Source organism: Chenopodium album, chromosome 22 (genome assembly GCF_948465745.1).
Source record: "Chenopodium album chromosome 22, dcCheAlbu1.1, whole genome shotgun sequence".
Taxonomy (NCBI): domain Eukaryota; kingdom Viridiplantae; phylum Streptophyta; class Magnoliopsida; order Caryophyllales; family Amaranthaceae; genus Chenopodium; species Chenopodium album.
Window position 1 is genome coordinate 8,458,349 of NC_137855.1, and position 20,113 is coordinate 8,478,461.

The window sequence follows — 20,113 nt, forward strand, 5'->3', positions numbered from 1 at the left end:
TCACTATCATTTCCTCTCTCCAAAACAACCCATAATGCCAAACTTGATGAAATTAATAATAGGTTTTGGATTTGAATTTGTGGGTTAGTGAAATTAATGGAGAAATTGAGGGTTTAATGAAGATTAAGGAGATGGGTTGAGCGATTTGTTGCATCTCTGTGTTTGGTTTTTACAGGGACATCAATGTTTTGGTTTCTATGTGGAGAAAATTGAGAGAATATTGAGAGAGAATAAAAGAGGAAAAGTAACCGTTTCAAATGATAAAGAAGGAACTGAGGATAAAAGGCTCGGTCTGAATTCAAAACAGACACTTAACATTACTAAGAATTTTTGTTATTTGGGGGGACAATATAATATTTAGATTGGGAAATTTGATCAAATTGAAAAAATTAAATTAATAACATTTCTTTTTTAAAAAGTTTCTCTAGTCACATAAAAATAAAAAAGTAAAAGTATTAAAATTCTCTAGTACAAAATCGTCTTCTTATTTAGGGTAGGAGAATTGTTAACTATTACGAATAATGTGAAATATAACCTTTTTTTTTTTTTTTTTTTGGAGTGGAGGTATATAAATATTTTATGTGTAGCCTAATGTTTTTTTATTTTTATTTTTTTAAAATAATTATAAGTGCATGATGTGGCGTGGACATTCTTAGGAACACCTTGTGCATGACGTGGCGTAATGAGGGGATTCTACGTGACACGTTGACGTTTTTATAAACGCCTTTTAATTTATTAGTATAGGTAGGTAACTGGTGCAACGAATGGAAAAAAAAAAGACCACTGAAGGAAATAGGCAAATATTGTTTTGTTTTGTTCGAACTCTAATTTCTCACATTTTCTTTGGACATATTGTCAAGATGTTTTTTAATGGTTTGTTATTATGCTTTTATCTAATAAAAATAAAAATAGGCTTAAATGTTCGACATTATTCAACTACGATAATTGAGTCCCTCAAAGGAAGCTGCATCGTTTATAGTTGTAAGCACTCTTACTTAGAGCTAGGATAACTCTCAAAGGATTCATAAGTAATGAACGCAATTCAACTTGAATGTTTTCAGCTGCAAGGCCTGCAGGCATGTCAAAGTGTCACATTACATGCTAGCTTGATCTCATTTTCGTCCTAGTTTGTATACTGCAGATTGTGTTAATATACATTCATGACTCAATCTCATATGCCTCACTAGGCTAACTCCTCCTACAGCAATGCAATATCGCAGTTGGGAGTCTTGGGACTAATTGCTTATTATGTTAACAAGAGATGCATATATTCACAGTACTTGTGGTTCGTACTCAATTACTATGCTATTTCTCAAATTTTCTACTGTGTTTCTTGAACTTAAAATTATCATGAAGTTGACACACTTTTCATAGCAAATCCCCTATTTCTTATAGGGGATCTTGGGTGCAAAGCATTAAAAGTTGACTAGTCGTTCTTCGCTTATGTCAATTTAGTAGTAGTTGTGCCATTATAGCTGCTGGTTATCTGTTCTTATCATCAACCTTGCCATAGATGATTTGATCCCAAAACTGTACACAGTATCATCTATATTCTCAATACATCGTCCATTCATTTATGCTTTGTCAATTATTTTGTCTAACTCGTTTTCCATTTCTTTCAGTGTATTCATTACACCGAACCACAACCACAAGCATATGGTATAAGATTAAAGATCATACTCATATAATCTAGCCACATATCTTGCATTTGGATCAATTCTACTAAAAAGTCATGCAGATGTTAATATCACATTTTGGGAGATGTTTAATGCGAAAACACAATAATGCTAGCCCAAATGACATTCTCTTGGTCCCCAACTGCAGTAAGTAAATCATTTATTACACATATCTCAATCTGTTCTGCTCTGTGCAGAATTCTTGGCCATTAATTCACATATATATACAGTGTTCAAGACTACAAGTTATTTCTCCTCAAGTCACTGCACAGAAAGATTTTGGAGTTTGGACCATAGCTTGCAAGTTACAAATTTGCAATGAAGAAGAAATCTCTTCCAGTTGTGCAAGAGAAAGCCGCTATGCTAGGGAGGCGAAGTTCTGTATCTGCAGATAAGCATAACCGCTGTATGATTGTTCCATCTACAGTTAATATGGTTGCAGAAGCTATAGAAAGAAAAGACTCTAACTGGTATAATTTTGCCTCCTAACTCTCCCCTTTCAGTTCTCCATATCTGCCTATTGTTAATTTTTTGGTTATCTCGTTGTGCTGAGCACTTCTGGCTGCAGGTTTGTTCGGACAAAAGTACCTAGCGATCTGGTTGTACAAATTGGAAAGAAGAGGAAGTTCCACCTGCATATTGTATACAAGTTTCCCTCTCTTCTTATTTTCTAAGTCCTGCCTTTAAATTAAATTTCTTTCACAATTTATTCTCATGAAGTCATATTTCATTTATTCTATTCCTTACTGACTGTATGTAACATAGCTGTCATATATATATACACATTCTATACATCTTGTTTATTAAGTACAGATTTTTAATGTGAAACAATGAGAAGTTTTCTAAGGATTTTGGGTTCATTGTTAATTTCACGGATGTAGTTATAAAAATGTTCTGCAGAATGTTTTTATAATAAAGTTACAATGTTGTGTGTAGTCTTTGAAGATTCAGGATTTTGTGAAAATGCTAAGATCCATCTAATAAACTTAGATATGAGTGAACAGAAACAGAACCAGACATCTTATTTTTAATCAGGGGATATCTATTTTGCATATCATGATTCTTGAGGGTGTTATTAAGTTATTTGGGAACTTATGGAGGATGCATTTGGGGAAGCCTAGAGAATTGTTTAGGTCTTATGGGTTGTGATACGGATGTGTTTTCGTATGGAGTTTTATAGTTCAATCCTTTTACAGTTTAATCTAGTTATCTAAGCTATTGTCTCATCCTGCTAAATTCTTGAGAAGTATGGCTACATCCCATGCTTCTTGCTCTTTGCCGTCCTTGGCTAACATATTACTTCTTTGTTCTTGTTCATATATAGCTTCCTATGATCTCAAGAAGTGCCTATCTGAAGAGAATTGTGTTCGAGAAGAAAAATGCTGGCATGAGCATTAACAACTTACATCTCGAACTCTGAATAACCTTCCGGGTGGAGCAGAGGTATTCGAGCTGATAGTGAAGTTCTGTTATGGTTGGAAGGTAGAGCTAACAGCTAATAATGCTGCACCATTATACTGTGCTGCAAATTTCTTGGAAATGGTTGATGAACTAGAGATTGGTAACCTCATTTCCAGGACCGAAACTTTTTTAAGCTTCATAATATTTTCTTCCTGGAAAGACACATTCCAAGTTCTGAAGACCTGTGAAACAATTTCTTCATATGCCAGAGATTTGCAGATCCAGAGAAGGTGCTCTGAGGCGATTGCTTGGAAAGTTTGTACAAATCCAACCGCAATCTCTCTTGGCAATGATGAATCACAATGCTTCAATTTTTGGGTGGAAAATCACACTGATTTTTCATATGAGAAAAAAATAGCAGAGAATTGGCGGTTTGAAGATGTTTCATTGCTTAGAATTGATCATTTCATTGAAGTAATGACTTCCATTAGGAAGAAAGGAGTTAAACCCGAGGTTTTGGGGTCCTGCATAGCCTACTGGACAGCTAAATGGCTATCGTGAATCTCATTTGGGGTTCGGATACCAACCCACAAAAGCATAAACCATCAAGTAAGAAGGGTGATTGTTGAGAGCTTAATTAGGATAACACCTGTTGAAGAAAACTCAGTACCTAGCAATTTCTTGCTTCATCTTTTGAAGCTTGGTTTGATGATGAAAATCGATGGCAGTTTATTGTCTAATCTGGAGAAAAGGATCGCCTCAACCTTGGAGAGCTGCCAACCAGTAGACCTCTTGGTTAAAAATTATGGAGAAAGTGAGACTTTGTATGATGTTAACATTATAGCAAAGATAGTGGATGCTTATGTTTCACTTGCTTCTAGAAATTCTGCGTCGAAGATCTTTGTAGTTGCAAGGCTAGTGGATGGCTTTCTGGCACTTATAGCAAGAGACAAGACTCTTCCTGTTGATGATTTTCGAATGCTTGCAGAATTGTTCCGAAAGAATGTTCGATACTCTGACGACAATCTTTACAGAGCTATAGATAGATACCTCAAGGTATGCTCTCAATAAGATCATTTTACTAAGTTTGACTCAATGGTCAATTTTTTTTTACTAGTATTTAACTTTATGCAAGTGTGGAGTACTGCATCCTATTTGCAATGTGTGTTGATTTGAGTCGATTATGTTTAAAATGCAGGCACACCCAAACTTGTCCGAGGAAGAGAGGGAAGGGGTATGCAGAGCCATGGAGTACCATAAGCTATCACAAGAAGCACGTGAGCACGCGATAAAGAATGATAGGCTGCCATTGAATATGAACGTGCAATTTATGCTGCTTCAGCAAGTGAACATGGTGAAGTCAATGGTAAACGAAGGGTCGATGTGTAGAAGAACAAGTGCACAGATGATTATCAGCAAGCAAAGTGATTGCTTTAAGGTTCAAAAGCAGATGAAGATTATGAAACAAGAGGTTGAAAGCTTAAAGAATGAGCTGAATAAGGTGCAGCTATGTAGAGTAAATATAAAAAAACTCGCTAGGAAATTGTAAGTTGAAAAAAAGGCTAAATTTCTGTTTATGGTACTTTGATATGTCTTTAAGCACCAATATAACGAGATAATTCAACTTTATACGTTTTGTCTAATAAGGGTGTGTGTGCTAATGCATTGGTAAAAAGCATTATTCGTAACTTAGTAAATTTAATCAGAACATAAGCGATAAATATAAGACAGGATCAACAAAAACAGTAAGTCTAGAGTACTATTATATTACTAAATTGTATATGTATATATATACATACTTCGTTGACTAATTTAATCGATACAAACAAGTAATAAAGCAAGTAATCAAACTACCAAGATAAGCCAAGTAAATCAACTAATATAGTAAAATATTATAGGCTATTAGGTGTAGTTTATATATTTGCTTGATTTTCACTCAAACTTTATTATAACTTATTTAATTAGTTACATTTTTCAATTTGTGTAGTTGGTATTAACCATTTATTAGACCTTTTTTTTTTTTATTTATCTTATTAAAAAATAGAAATAAAAAGATGAACAAAATATGGCCTAATCAACAAGATTGTTGTTGGGGCTTGCCCCTTGTGTGCACAAAAAAAAAAAAAAAAAAAAAAAAAAAAAAAAAAAAAACAAGATTGTTGTGAGATGGAATTCTAATTTTTCTTCCATGTTTTTGCATACATAACATTATACTATTAATAGATCGACTTAGGATACTTGTATGATGAGATAATGACAAAAATTATCACTAACAACTTTCATAAACTTCTCAAATTTCCACACTCATAACAATATAACATAACCACTCCCTTTTTGGATGGATAAAAATTCTACGGCAGTCGGAAGAAGAGAGGAGCCGGATGCAGGTTGAATTTTTGAAAAAAAAAGGGTTAAATAAAATATCTTTGCATTAAAAATCAACTAGTCAATGTGCAGCCTAGTGGTAACTTTTGGAGCATGTCTTATTAATCCCTCCCACAACCCCTTTTTTAACTAGTCGTCCGCTGGCTTAAAATCGCTTGAAAAAGCTAGTCTTTTAAGCTTTCACGAATGCTTGCACAAACATATTACTATCAACCCAACTTATTTTATTGTATGACCACCTAATATTCCTATTATTTGAGCAAAAAAAAAAAAAAAAAGGTAATTCAATAATTAAGCTGGGAAAGTCAAAAGGGCAAAGGATGACATCAATTCATCATGAGGTTAAAAAAATATTAGTTTCCTGCTTATATAGGAATTGTAATTGTAGGCAGAGCATACAATCCATACAAGTATTTGACAGCAAAGGTGAGAATATAATCCCTAAATTTACCTAAATTTTTTTCTGCTTGCTCAGTTTTTGCAGCTTCATGTATCTTTCAATGAGCCCTCTCTGTTTTTCCAACTCCTTCCTAAACACTGAATAAATAACATAGTCATATTATGAATAGTGTTGCCATCTTTACTCAAACTCAAACTACTCAAAAGCATCCGTCAGATATAACTAACTTATAACAACATTTTCTTTCCCACTAATATACCTAGGCTGGTTGCTGCAAAGTTTTATAAACATGCCAAACTTTATACACGAGGTGACAATTTATAGAACCACACAAAATGCTGAAGCAACTTAGTCTCATTCTTGTATGTGAGATGCCTAATTCAATCCAAATAAAATCAGCAGCCCAACCATAGCAGAGTCCTTATATAGGTGATTGACATGTTCATACAACAATGTAACCAATTCAGCAAGTTGTTTACAACAATGTAACCAATGTTCATTGATGATTGACATGTTCATACACCTTATCAAATTCAGCAATGATAAGGTGTAAGATCGTTCTCATAACAGACTAAAAATGTGAGCGTGTGAGCTTGTGACTAAGCACTACAAAGATCGGTCTCATAATCAAATTCAGGTGTAAGATTGTTCTCATAATCTGTTTTAAGGTGTGAGCATGTGATTGAGCACTACAAAGATCAACCTTAAGGGATATATTTTTATTTTACTATGCTCATTGCTTATTAAATTAGCCCATCTTTTTGTGAAACTTTTGGAGCATGTCTTATTAATCCCTTATCCTCCACAACCCAAATTCGTTGCTGACTGCTTCTCCACGGCTCCACCATCTGCCCAGCAGCCCAGCGAGTAACGGAGTAAGGTACTCTACAATACTACATTTGAAGCACGCAACCCTACGGCGACGCGGCGACGACGCCTCGTCGGCTTCTCACAACGGAACAAAACCAAACGAAACTCAGTGTCAAGCGACACAACCCTAACTCCCTCTCTGTCTCTCTCACATCATTTCGATCGGCGACCACCAGGCATCGTACCACTACCGCAGTAAGCACCAGCCACCATCTACGACGACAACCAGGCACCAGCGCACCTTAATGCTGTAGTCTGTAGATCTGTGACCACCAGTCCTCACTCTCCTGCCTGCCGCGCCGCCACACCGCCTGCCTCCACCGACCGGAGTGACCGAGTGAGTGAGTGACCACCATTGAAGCAGAGCAACTGAGCAAGGTATTATTGTATTAAAATTTATATTATGGACTATTTAATTTGTTATTTAGTTTTAATTTTAATTATGTATAATTTTAAATTGAACTGAATTGTTGATTTGTTGTTCATTATTGTGTTATTACTTAATTAATTATGATTTTAGTTTTTTATAATTTCATAATCTTGACAGTACTTTGACAAGGTTGTTCAATATGTTCATTGTGGTGTTGAAATGTTGAATTGAATTGAACTTTATTTGGTAAAATTGGTACTTTGTAGTCTTGATTAGTTGGTTATTGAACTTATTGTTTCATACTTTGATGTAATGGGTAGAGCTATCAAGTTTTGTGCTTTGTTGGAATCTGGTGATTTGGTTTATGCCCACCAACTGTTTGATAAAATGCCCCAACCAGATGCTTCTATATACAACACCTTTTTTTTTTTTTTTTTTTTTTTAAAACACTTCTATATACAACACCTTAATCAGGAGTTATTTACTTATTTGCAATGCTATTTGGATAGGGAATGCTTGATTTTGTACTTACGAATGTTGCAGGACTCTGTTTTGCCTAACAATTTCACGTTTCCTTCTCTTGTTAGAGCTTGTCGCATTGATAATTGGATTTTAGAAGGCAAGCAAATTCATGCCCATGTTGTCAAATTTGGGTTTTTAAATGATGGGTTTTCTCATAACAATGTGCTTTACATGTATGTGAGTTTTGGGTTTTTAGAGAAAGCTCGTCGGGTTTTTGATAAGATGCCACGAAGCTTCGAAATGATGGATTCAAAATTTTTTGGTACTTTTACAGGTCATCAAATTCAGGGTGACTCACGAGCTGAAATGCAAAACTGAAATCAGAAGCTGAATTTCAGTTCTGAAATCAGAAGCTGAATTTCAGTTCTGAAATCAGAGCTATATTTCAGTTCTGAAATCAGTGCTGAATTTCAGTTCTGAAGTTCAGAACTTAAAATCAGAGCTGAAATTCAGAACTAAAATAATCAGAGCTGATAATTCAGAGCTGAAATTCTACTGTAATTGTATTTTGGCTGGTGGTTGTTATATTTAGAGCTGAAATTCAGAATATAATGTCTAGTAGTTGTTTATGGCTGTTGTTCTATTGTAAGTATATTTGCTTGTTTCTAATGAACTTGTTCTAATAGTTATATGAATGAAGAATCTCGTATGTTTGTGAAGAATATGATAAGAATATGATAATGTTCAATATATATTCATTGTGGATTTGTGGTGTCGAAATGTTGAATACTTGAATTGAATTGAACTTATTTGATAAAATTGGTACTTTGTTGTCTTGATTAGTTGGTTATTGACTTTATTGTTTCATACTTTGATAGGTCGATTTGTTTTAGATTTGATTGTATTATTTGTATTCAAATGAAGTGAAAATATGTATACTTGATTGATTGTATATTTGAATTGCTGAATTTTTTGTTATTTATTAAATGATTTTCAGAATGAAGCGGAAGCGTACTTCAAATAAAATGCATAATATTGCTAGTTTCTTCACTAAATGTAATCCTTCTAGTCAACAAAACTCTTCTCCAAATGAACAAATTTCCACTCCACATCATGCTAGTGAACAACATACCTCTCCCACACAAATTTCACCTCAAATTTCCCCTCAAAGATCACAAAACTCGTCGTGAACAATTGTATTGTACTATGTGCTTGTAATATATTATTTGTAATACTTTCGGTTTGTAACTTGTAAGATGAATTTTTTAAGTACTATTTGTTTGTATTATGGATTTTTATGTCTTATTTGTTTGATTGAAATCAAGTTGGTGGTCAGATATATATATTTTTGTTAATATTTTTGGATTCGAATTTTTTGTTGGTACTTTAACAGGTCATAAATAATTCAGGGTGACTCCGCCACTGTCTACAATAATTCTACATACTTCAAAACTTAATTGTTAATTCAATTAATTAGATTGTAAATTTGTAGTGTTTATAATTGATTGATTGAAATATTGAATACTTAGATTCTTAGGGTTTGTAATTGATGATCGTTGTTAAATTAATTTGATGTCTTAAATTGCCATTTTATTTGTGTGTACTGTGTTACTGTGTAGTTGATTAATTGTATGATTGTTGTATGATTTGTCGTGGGCATGATGAAAGTGAAGAGTCTTGGAGGGGTAATTTTATTGCACTCTTAACATGGCTTGCAGAAAATAATAGTGTGATGTTGCAAAGGTTGTTCTTAGTAATGCTCAGGGCAATAATCAAATGACTTCTCCTTTAATTCAAAAGGACCTCATTAACTCTTGTGCCAAAGAAATCACTAAACTTCTCATTGATGATATTGGGGATGATTATTTTGGGATACTATCCGATGAATCTAGTGATATATCTCAAAAGGAACAAATGGCATTTTGTTTACCTTATGTCAATAAAAAAGGGAAGATAACTGATAGGTTTCTTTTGTAGGTTTTTTGTTTTTTTTTTTTTTAATTTAATTTTTTTACCATTTTATGTAAGTGTAATCCATTTGTAATTTGAAATTTGAACTAATGTATTGGTTATTTAATTAATGTATTTGCGTTCCTTTTTTTTTCCCGAGACCGAACCCGCTGTTCGGAAATTCATCCTTTATTTTATTTGAACCTTTATTTCAGGAAAATGAGTTTCCAAAAGGGGCTTCAAATGTACAAAAAAAAAAATAGGATTATCGATGCTATCAAGTTTACTGTCAGACATATTATAAAATGTTTTCAAGATAATTCTACGGATAATGCAAAGGTAGCTCAGTTTTCTTCAATTATCAGTACCTTTGCTTCTGAGTTTCCTCGGTTAGGTTTACCGGCTGAATGCATGAGTAGATTAGAGCACCTGGTGGAGAAGTTACTTTCTGCTAAGATAGTAGACGACGTTCTTGAGTTGACTGCTGCACCATATCCTGCTGGTTTTAAGATTCATTTCTTAGAGCTGCGGATGCGGGTATATTATGCTACAGGGAACATGGAGGGTAAGCTTAATACTGTTATTAATTTTTTATTGTTATTGTTGCACTTGTTCTTGTTGTAGTTGAAATTTGTTTTTATTTTCCAGGATTTTGGGAGGATTTTGGGAGGTTGCTGAGGTGTGGGAAACAAATGAGCTGTTTGCTTATCCTGAAACAGCTTATATCTTCGGGTAAATTTCTTTCCTTGTCTTTTCTACAATTTTGATTATAATATTATTTTTACGGCTATAGTTTTTTAACACAAAATAGGAGATATATATTAATAGATTATCCTTACATCGAAAATATTACAAAGAAAAATGATGAAGGTAATCCCATCACAGCAAGCTAAGCACCAAGTACTAGAGTTCCAAAGATAAAACAAGGAGTAATTAAACAAATTACACAAGATTCCTTCCCACACCATCAGTAGTTATAAGACATCCAAGGAAAGGGAACAGGGAAGAAAGATTAAGCATCAGGAGCATCCACAGCTGGCTCCAAGTCTCTCTCATAAAGCCCCTTCACACAATCAGGAGGAGAGAAGTAGCTTCTATAACCAATGGCCATATCGTTTCCAACCTCAGCAAGAGTATGAGCCAGATCTCTACGAATGTGATATAACTCGAACTCCTCAAATTTCTTGATGCTTGTAGCTATGTCATTAATTGTGGCAGCAAGTTGGTGATGAGCATTATAATTCATCGTATCAAACATGACTTTGATTGAAAGAGCATCTGTGAAAAGCTCAACCTAAGGAATCAGCCATGGCAAGAGCATCTCTGACTGCATACAGCTCAGCAGCAAGAGCGGTGACAGCATTATACTTACTAGAGAAACCAAGGAACCAAGTACCATCCTCATTCTGAATAACAGCACCACCAGCATCAATGTTAATTTGTCTCCAAGAGCCATCAACATGGATTCTTTTAAAACCAGGGGGAGGAGGAGTCCACCCCATACCAGCAGCTTTACCAACAGCACTGGGAGGACCAGTTCTGAGAGTAAGGAAAGGGGCAGCAGACTCACCCCTAATATCAGAACAAGAGCCAGAGATGAAAGGGGCAGTAGCCTTACCCCTGATCTCTGAACTAGGGCCAGCAGAAACAGCTCCCAGAGGAGGATCAATCACCATATCATCACTAGAACAGGCAGTAGCAGAAGAGGAAGCAATTCCTTTTCCTTTGTCCTGCATATTTTTACAGCTATAGACTTTATCTTTGTTTATTTAGTTTAAAGTTTTTTTGAAATGATCTAATGTTTATTTATTTATTTATTTTTTTTATAGGACTAAGTTGATGGACTCTGGATCTCTGCAGAAGGCAATTAGTATCTTTAAAGCAGGATATACTATTGCTGAAAGTGAAGAAAAAAAAGAAAGGATGAAAAATTTGCTTAATGAGGCAGAGACAAGAATGAAAGCTGGAAGAGAACATGCAGCACCGGAAGAAGAAACTGTACCTGTACCAGATGAAGATGTTCAACAAGTAGCACAAGATGATCAACAAGCTGAACATGAAGCCGAAAGACATGGTAATAACTAATATGAGCTAAACTTAAAATTAAATTAATTTGATTATTTATTGTAAACTTGTAATTTAAGTACTTCACCAACATTGTCACCTAAATAATTCATGAAATTTAGCAATATTGAAATTGAGAATTTCGAAGTTGATATTGTAATGAAAAAAACTCAAGACTTGTGATTTTAGATTTTACTATTTGTGAAGTACAGCGTGAGTTTGGGTTAGAGGAATAAAAGGATAAACTAATATGATATTTCTTTGGTTAGGACTTTAGACTTTGAGAAATTAGAGCCGAAAATTGAATATTTTATTATTTGCAAAGTGCCCTTTCTTTCTTTGATTTAATCTGTAATAGTGTAAAACTATAACAAAAAGGGAAAATTCCAAGCTAAAAGTTTCACTCTAATAGGCTAATTTTACATGAACACACAATAATGGGGTAAATGGAAATCGGTAAAAATAAAATTGACTACTAGAAGTTTAGAGGAAATTTCCCGCCTAAATTTAAATCAAATGACCATAGGATTACTAAATTATGGCCTTATAGGAATAGGATGGTCTACTTGAAGTTACAGTGAATATTTATAACCTACATTTTCACTCTAATTTAAGACATTATTACATATGATAGAATCATAGAAGTATTGATGTGTAGTCACTAGTCCATCTCATATCTGTCTGAAATTGACTAGAATCTTAGTGAGCATGAACAACCCTTACCTCATGATTGATTCTTTAAATTATCACCATGCTCCATTATGCATCTATACAAGATGACATTGTCATGTGCTTTTAAGTACTTCAAATACAACTGATTTCAAGTTATACGATCTAGAATTAAATCAATCACTAATGTATTGAATTCAAATTAATTGAAGTAAATTGATGTGTTTAATTCGACCCAAAACTGAATCGATTATTAAGTCCCGCCTCTGGATTTATGTAGCGTTTTTTTTTATACAATTTATGTGAACAATATCAAAAAATTTCTTGATTACTAATCTTGTTTAGTTTGTGATTATAAAAATAGCAAAAGAGCTTTTGGCGGAGGAGGATGTGAGAATCACTGCGGAATCAAAGAGGAAAGCCGAGGAAGAAGAAATGAGCAAAGGAAAGCAACTTTCAATGGTCAAGAAAGCTGTGGAGGTAGCAGATGAGTCGGATAGAAAGGTTTTGGAAGAAAAGAAAGAAGACAAGGGAAGTGGATCAAATTTGGTCAAAGAAAGAGAACCGCCGGAGGTAAGATCCTGTTATTTATCAATCTATTTGTTTAGGAAAATTAAACTTGTTAGAACATAAAAAAATATGTTTGTAAGAGCTTCATTAACAATGAGCCAATAAAAAAAGCGAAACCCTTTGTGGGCCCTATATATTGGGAAACTTTTTTTGTGGTGGCCTTGTCACTACTTGAACTCTCCATTGTAGCCCGAAAGTTTGGAATTGTTTTTCAATGTGACCAACAAACGGTTTTTTTCCTGTCATGTTTGATATTGAAACTCTAGCACGCGAACTGAGTTGTTTCTTAACACGTAAAACAAGACTTGGTCATTTTTTACAATTTTGACGTCAAAACGATTCTTCAAGAGACACAAAGACCCCTATTACCCTAAATTAAGAAAGTATTATTGGTATGAAAAATGAGATGTTTTCTAGTGCAAAAAACAAGGAGATTTGGTTATTTTGTTCCCAAACTAACTACACTACCTGTTATTTGCGTCTTTCAGTTTGCGTTCTAAGGTTACAAATTAAAACTTAGCAGCGGAAATCTTTAGTTGGTCATGTTGGAGGAAAATTCTTAACTTTATAAGAGTTAGAATGGAGAATTCAAATGGTGACAAGGTCACCACATATAATTCCCCATAGTCCCAGACACAGGGTCACCACGTAGAATTCCCCCAACAATAACGGTTCATGTTTTCACTCTGACCTACATTTCTTAAGCAAGTGTTGTTTTGCACAATATGCTCCTCCCTTGGTTTCTTTTTGACGTGTCAAATTATTCTTGTTAGTAGGATCTGGTGTTGAATGCTTCCTTAGTTGATCCCATAGTGTCTGATTCCAAGGATGTATGTCCGGACATTATATAGAGTTCAATCAAGTGAAATCTGTAAGCAAAAGAAATAAACCCAAGATGAATAATCAAGGAATTATAGCTACTGTATAAGAGTAACTAAATTATTATATAAAAGCTAAATAATAACTACTGTCAGTACTGTGTAAGTGAATTATAGGCTTATAGCTGCTGCATAACTTATATAGTGAATAATAGTTTGGATTTTAGGCTTATAGCTACTGCATAAATTATAAGTTTATAGTTGAATGGTGATACAAAAAGCTACTGTACAGATTGAATAAAATAAAAACAGAGCACAAATAAGCTACTAAATAATGTTTAGTACAAATTAGCAGTTATCATAACTCACATTATAGTATACAGGACTTCAGGGCGCACTCAGACTTCTAGTCCTGTTTCATACCCATCATCCTTTTTTTTTATTTTTTCAGATCTGACTTTCATAGTCTAATTGACAAATTGACATAGCTACACATTCTCTTACAGAATTACTACAGCAAATTTACCTTTACATTCAGCATTAATTACAATATTTGGCATCAAACTTAGTATAAAGTTGACTTCTATTTTATTTGCAGTTTGAGCTGACTATGTCTGTTACGATGGAGGACCTTGATGGAATTTCTTTTATGGGATCTACAATGATTAATAACACTGCAAAAGTCAAAAAATCATTCATTGTAGCTGAGCCGTCGCATATAGATAACATTCAAGAGCTTGTTTCTTTGTGTCTTACTCATGACAATCTTTTGAAGATTGATCAAGGCTTCAAGACATTGAAAGGTAGCCTCATGCTGCTTTCTAGTGAAGATGTGTGCAGTATTGAGTGTTTTTTTAGGCGTGAATTGCATAAGATTGCCCCTCAATCACAAGAATCTTGGTGGGAATCAATCAAAGATATGTTTTGGAAAATATTCAGGTGATTTTTTTTTAGGTTATATTGTGTTTTTATTAGTTTTTAGATATAACTGTTCACTGACAATCTGTTGTTTATAATATGTATAGAGACGTGACTCGGGGGCTTATGCACCTATTTGTAAAAGGTGAATCTTGTGGCGATTTGGTGTTCAATGCGTTTGTCACGTCAAAATCAGAGGGTCGAATCGTTCCATCTATGAAAAAGGTGAAACAACAAGAAGACTTGAAAGGATTGGTAGATTTAATGCAAACTGTGATCAAACTTCCTTTTCCTCACCAAAGCGATCTATTCTTTCTCCCATATCAGTTGAAACATTTTTTCAAACTGATTGCTGAGTTTAATGCGTAAGTATTTAATTTTCAGTTTTCCACTTATGTATCACTATATCTTGGGGTCTATACATCTTATTCTATTATACTTTATATTTGTAAATTATAGTTTGCTGTTAACTGAAAAGAAGACTTTATTTTTTCTTTATGTAAGTTTGAGATTTTTCTTTATTTTTTTAATTTTTTATAATTTGTTACTTTTGTATCAACAGGTCCGTTCCTCTGGAATTCTTAATTGACCATCCTTACTTCTGGAATGTGGCGGAAAAGATAGATTTTACATTTAAACTAAGGAACTTAGTTAAGCGAACAACTACACCTTTTTATTCAACACTTCGTGCTTTGAGTTATTTCAAGACATGGAAGAATGACCTTAGTGGTGTGTATCACTCAGTATTAATGGAGGCTTCTAAGCGCAAAAAGACCAAAGCGTACAAACAAAATGTAGATATTGTACGGTATTTATGTGCTGTTTATACCCATATTAATGAGTACGAATACAAGGCTGCTCGAGGTTATAAGGTTTGAATTTTGTTTTAACTTTTTTATTCATTATCTTTTTATTAGCTTTGAAGTTATGAAATGGTAGATTGAAATTGAACATTGCATAGGGAATTACATGATAAATGATTATACGTCATGTGGGGTTAAATCAAGGAATAGTCATACAGTCTTAAAAGTGATATTCTATATATTTACAGGTGCAATCAAATGAGCATAACTAATAAGAATCTCGAGTCTTCTTTTATATGCTTAAAACTATGTCTCAATTGTCATCTATACTGATGTATGAACCCAGCCCTTCCTTCTTACTATTAAGTACTCATTAGTCATGAGCCTGATTAGGCTCCAAATTAGCTAGTAGTGATTGTATTTAAATATGAAATTGTGGATGCACTTTATCTTGTTTTGTTGGAGAGTACAAAATTATCCCACCCTCCATATGCCACATTCATCAAGTACAATTGAGCTGGTTATTTCTTTAGCTGCAAGTTATTATTCATAAAAATTGGAGCTTTTAGCTTTCATTACCTTAAGCAACAGTGTCTTAGCTTTCATTACCTAAGCAACAAAATGTCTTAACTTTTTGTAATTGAAGTATAAATCCCAGTCTCGAAATCTACACCTCTTGTTTTAATTAGCTTTTGTTATTCTATGATTTACTTTTTTCTTTCTTTTTGTAGACATTTTCAGATGAAAAGATCGAGTCAGATCTTGCAAATATTTTTCCCGACTTTTACATTAACATGTTTCGCTGTTTGTGCTTCTGCTTCCATAATGGGTATGTAACATAATTTGATTTTTTTTTAAAGTGTCATAGTTGACTGATTTTAATATTTATTTTTTACCTCTACTGTTAGGCACCTATTCTATGCAGATTTAAAGGGCGTATCTCCGGTTCTTTCTCATGGTGAGTAGGTTTTAACTTTTTCTTATCCACTGTTTGTTCTTGTTCTGTCTGTGTCTAGTGTCTTTGTAGTCTGGGGGTGTAAAAAAGGGAAAGGATATGAATGTTGCCACTGAGTGGTGAGTAAATACTTGTTTACCCAGGGTTATGTAAATTGTTTATAAGATTGGTTAATTAGTATGTGCTAGTTTAATGCACTATTATATCTATGCTCTATTGCTCTTTGGTCTATTTTTTCTGTAATAATTTGTGCAGTGGCATCTTGTGTTACTATTATTACTATGCCTTTTCATGCGTGCAGTGCCTGAAGTTCCTGAAGAAGAGATTGTGTAGCCTTTGCTCCCGCCTCCTGCTCTCTTTATCTAACTGTAATTATGCCAAGTTATGGCCTATAGGTTCCTAAATTACATACTGTAATCAACTGCTGTATTAGTGCAACTTTTATTCAGCATCTTTTGAACTTTTATTAGAGCTTCATGCTCTATATGCTGTACGTGCCTAACTGTCTTTTGTCAAGGAGGCTTAGATCTACTTGATTGATTTTATATGAAGTATATATTTCCCTTTTTTGCTAAAAAAAAAATGTACTTGTATTATTTAGGATATATTGGTGAAGATTATACATGTTTGATCAAAGCATTTGACCTTCTGTAAAAGCTGTGAACCTTGTCATGATTTATTCATGTCTTGGGGATTAGGATCATGGATGTCTGCAATGTGCATGCTTAGCTGCTGTTGCAATGTACGTGGAAATAGGGGTATATTCTGTTACTCGGAGCTTCCATTTCTCCCTGCCATTAACAATCTTTTTTTATTAGTCGTTGGAGAATTTCCCATTGAACCAAACACATGGAAGCTTTTCTATTAAGAATTGATCACAGGATGAAGAGTACATTGTAACCTAAGTTTACTGTTATGCTTGCTGAAATATATGGATGAATAGATGATCACCAGTAGGTCCAACCTTCGACAGCCCAAAATCAAAGAGCTTGGCATTGAAATGAGTGTAGTAAGATTTTGGACAGTTTAAGGTTGTGATAGATGCCTGCAAGAACGTCTTTATGGTGCATATATATATTCTGATGTTCTAGCTATCCCCGCCTAAGCTATTTTCATTCTCGTGTACCAACCTAAGCTATTAATGTTTTTCCTAAAAGAAAATAATATTTTTTTTTTTTTTTTTTGACAGGAAGAAAATAATATACTTGATAAATGATAGTAACTGTTATAGACCCCTCTTAACTAAAAGCCTAAGATAATGGAACTCTCCGTTTTCTCATGGTCCATTCATATCCAATTGCTGACGATATCTCAAAGTTGATCCTTCAAGGAAATTATTACTATGTATTTATTAAAGTAAATACTGGTATTAATATTAGGGGCGGAGCTTATTAAAGTAAATACTGGTATTAATATTAGGGGCGGAGCTACAAGGGGTCTGGCAGAGGCCCGGCCCCTGTAGCCCAAACGCGGCCCTTAATTTTGTAAACTGGCCCCTACAGGTTTTTTTGCAATTAGTATTATGTGCACCATGGTGCACCTAGAAATAGGTGCACCACAACTATATTTTTAAACATTTAGTAAAAAAAATTGAACATTTTACAAAAAATGAAAATGAACATTTTAGTAAAAAGATTATGAACACGTCACAAAAATTGAACATAAACATGCAATTTTTATGTTCATATTTTATCAAGAAATGTTCATTTTGTATACATTAAATGTTCAGTTTATATTACAAAACTATTGAATTATTACAAGTCAGTTCAAAATTTGTCTGGCTCGTAATAATTTAAAATTTGTGATTGTTCAGATTTTTTTTACTAAATGTTCAAAATTCTTGATTGTTCATATTTTTTTACTAAAAGTTCAAAATTATAGGCGTGGTGCATTGCGATTGTTCATATTTTTTTACGAAATGTTCAAAATTGTGATGTTCAGATTTTTTAACTAAATGTTCAAAATTCTTGATTGTTCAAATTTCTTTTACTAAATGTTCAAAAGTATAGGCATGATGCATTGCTATTGTTCAGATTTTTTAACTAAATGTTCAAAATTTGCGATGTTCAGATGTTTTTACTACATGTTCAAAATTTGTAATTGTTCAGATTTTTTTACTGATTGTTCAAAAGTATAGGCGTGGTGCACCTAGAAATAGGTGCACCATGGTGCATCTTAAAATTTGCCCATGTTCATCATTTCATATCCTTCTTGTTAAAATTCTAGTGGCTCAATGGTGAGTGGGCTTACAATATCCTCTTTAGGTCCAAGGTTCGATTCTTCTTAGTGTGCATTTATTTTTTTTTTTTACAATTTTTTTTCCTCTTTTTTTTGCCAAAATTCTATACTAAACTTCTTCAACTCCTCCATAAGTAAATTATCTTCAATCTTCTACGTTCTATTATTATTTTTTTTACGAGTACATTTTATTTTTTCCTCTCTTTTTTTTTTTTTTTTTTTGCCAAATTCTATACTAAACTTCTTCAACTCTTCCATAAGTGAATTATCTCTTCAATCTTCTACATGTATTCAATCGGATAATTTTATCCAATTGTTTAGTAATAATTTGTCTATAGATCACCTTTTTTTTTTGGATAATATGATTGGTATAATCATAAAATAAGAAGCTCTTAATTTTAAAGTGAGTGGTTGATAGTCAACCAGTGAATTTACACTGATTTTATACATAAGAAAATAAATTGCCAATAATTTTAACAAGTAAGCTATTATTGACATTTTTTTTTAATATGAAAACTCATAAATTGCGATTCAGCAAAAAATTTGTTATAATATTAAGCCATATACAATATTTATATATTGATTCAACCACCGACCCCCCTAGCTTAAAAATCCTGGCTACGCCCCTGGTATTATAGTTGCACTTGTATGGCATATTTCGTATAACTAGTTGTGGACCCGCGGGCGATGCGCGCGGTTTCCCAAGTTATCGGTATTACTTATTAGCTAATTGTTTTGACATCAATAATAGTTACATAGTTTTGTTATGTTGTGGTTTTATAAAATGTGTAATCAATTATTATGATTTATGAATACAATATATCAAGTACTCTTATACTATGAGCCTGTTCTCATTGACTGAACTCAGCTGAACTGAATTGAACTGAACTAAACTGAACTGAACTGAGCTGAACTGAACTGAACTGAACTGAATACTCCTTCCATTTTTAAATACTTGCTCCACTTTCCATTTGCGGTCGTTTTTAAATACTTGCTCCATTTCCTTATTTGGTAAGCTTTTACAATATTTAATTAATTTCTCTCACCTAGTGGACCCAATATACAGTCTCTCTCCACTACTTTTGCTTTCTACATTTTTTATTCTTCCACCAACCCTACTACCTCCATATTTTATTACTTTCTCCAATTTCTCCTAAAACTCCGCGCATTTAGGAGAAATGGAGCAAGTATTTAAAAACGGAAGGAGTATTTTACAAGAGAAGGAAATTAGGAACTAAATTGACCTGAGCTGAGCTGAACTGAATTTCAACGTAAGAGAACAAGCTCTAATTTTCAACGTAAGAGAACAGGCCCTAATATTGTACTTCTGACCAAAATTCATAAACTTTGCCAATCATATTTAATTTTATTGACGCTGACCCGCACCTTTTGGATTATATAAACCGAATCTAAATCGAATTTGAATTCAATCCAATCCAATCCAAACTGATATAATTCGGTTATGGAAATTGAATAGTACAACTCCTATAGCTTATTTCACTTGTTCTTTGAAACTTTACATTGTGAAATTTGTGACACGACATGCTAAACTAAGGTGTTAGGA

General features: G+C 33.6%; 1 protein-coding gene and 1 pseudogene across 3 annotated transcripts; both read left to right on the forward strand.

Moving 5' to 3' along the window:
* Positions 1–1,617: 1,617 nt before the first annotated feature.
* On the forward strand, positions 1,618–4,706 carry LOC145605069 (root phototropism protein 3-like; annotated as a pseudogene). The gene is made up of 5 exons (XR_014104999.1): positions 1,618–1,823; positions 1,907–2,146; positions 2,245–2,317; positions 3,001–4,133; positions 4,276–4,706. The product of XR_014104999.1 is annotated as a root phototropism protein 3-like (transcript).
* Positions 4,707–6,644: 1,938 nt separating this feature from the next.
* On the forward strand, positions 6,645–16,869 carry LOC145606090 (uncharacterized). 2 transcript variants are annotated; one of them, XM_081662148.1, is made up of 11 exons: positions 6,645–7,110; positions 9,730–10,079; positions 10,163–10,246; positions 11,344–11,588; positions 12,612–12,820; positions 14,234–14,574; positions 14,661–14,918; positions 15,116–15,425; positions 16,088–16,185; positions 16,265–16,314; positions 16,613–16,869. In XM_081662148.1, exons 4-11 carry the CDS (start codon positions 11,354–11,356, stop codon positions 16,642–16,644), a joined length of 1,533 nt encoding a protein of 510 aa, XP_081518274.1. In that variant the 5' UTR covers positions 6,645–7,110; positions 9,730–10,079; positions 10,163–10,246; positions 11,344–11,353; the 3' UTR covers positions 16,645–16,869. The 2 variants fall into 2 exon arrangements, with proteins under 2 accessions (XP_081518274.1, XP_081518275.1); XM_081662149.1 differs by lacking the exon at positions 16,088–16,185.
* The last annotated feature ends 3,244 nt before the right edge of the window (positions 16,870–20,113 follow it).

Excerpts from the sequence above, each read along its gene's own strand:
- LOC145606090 (XM_081662148.1), top strand. The coding sequence starts at position 11,354 with ATGGACTCTGGATCTCTGCAGAAGGCAATTAGTATCTTTAAAGCAGGA. Across the intron at positions 11,589-12,611 it reads ACATGAAGCCGAAAGACATG|CAAAAGAGCTTTTGGCGGAG; the intron begins GTAATAACTAAT and ends TTATAAAAATAG. Across the intron at positions 15,426-16,087 it reads AGGCTGCTCGAGGTTATAAG|ACATTTTCAGATGAAAAGAT; the intron begins GTTTGAATTTTG and ends TTCTTTTTGTAG.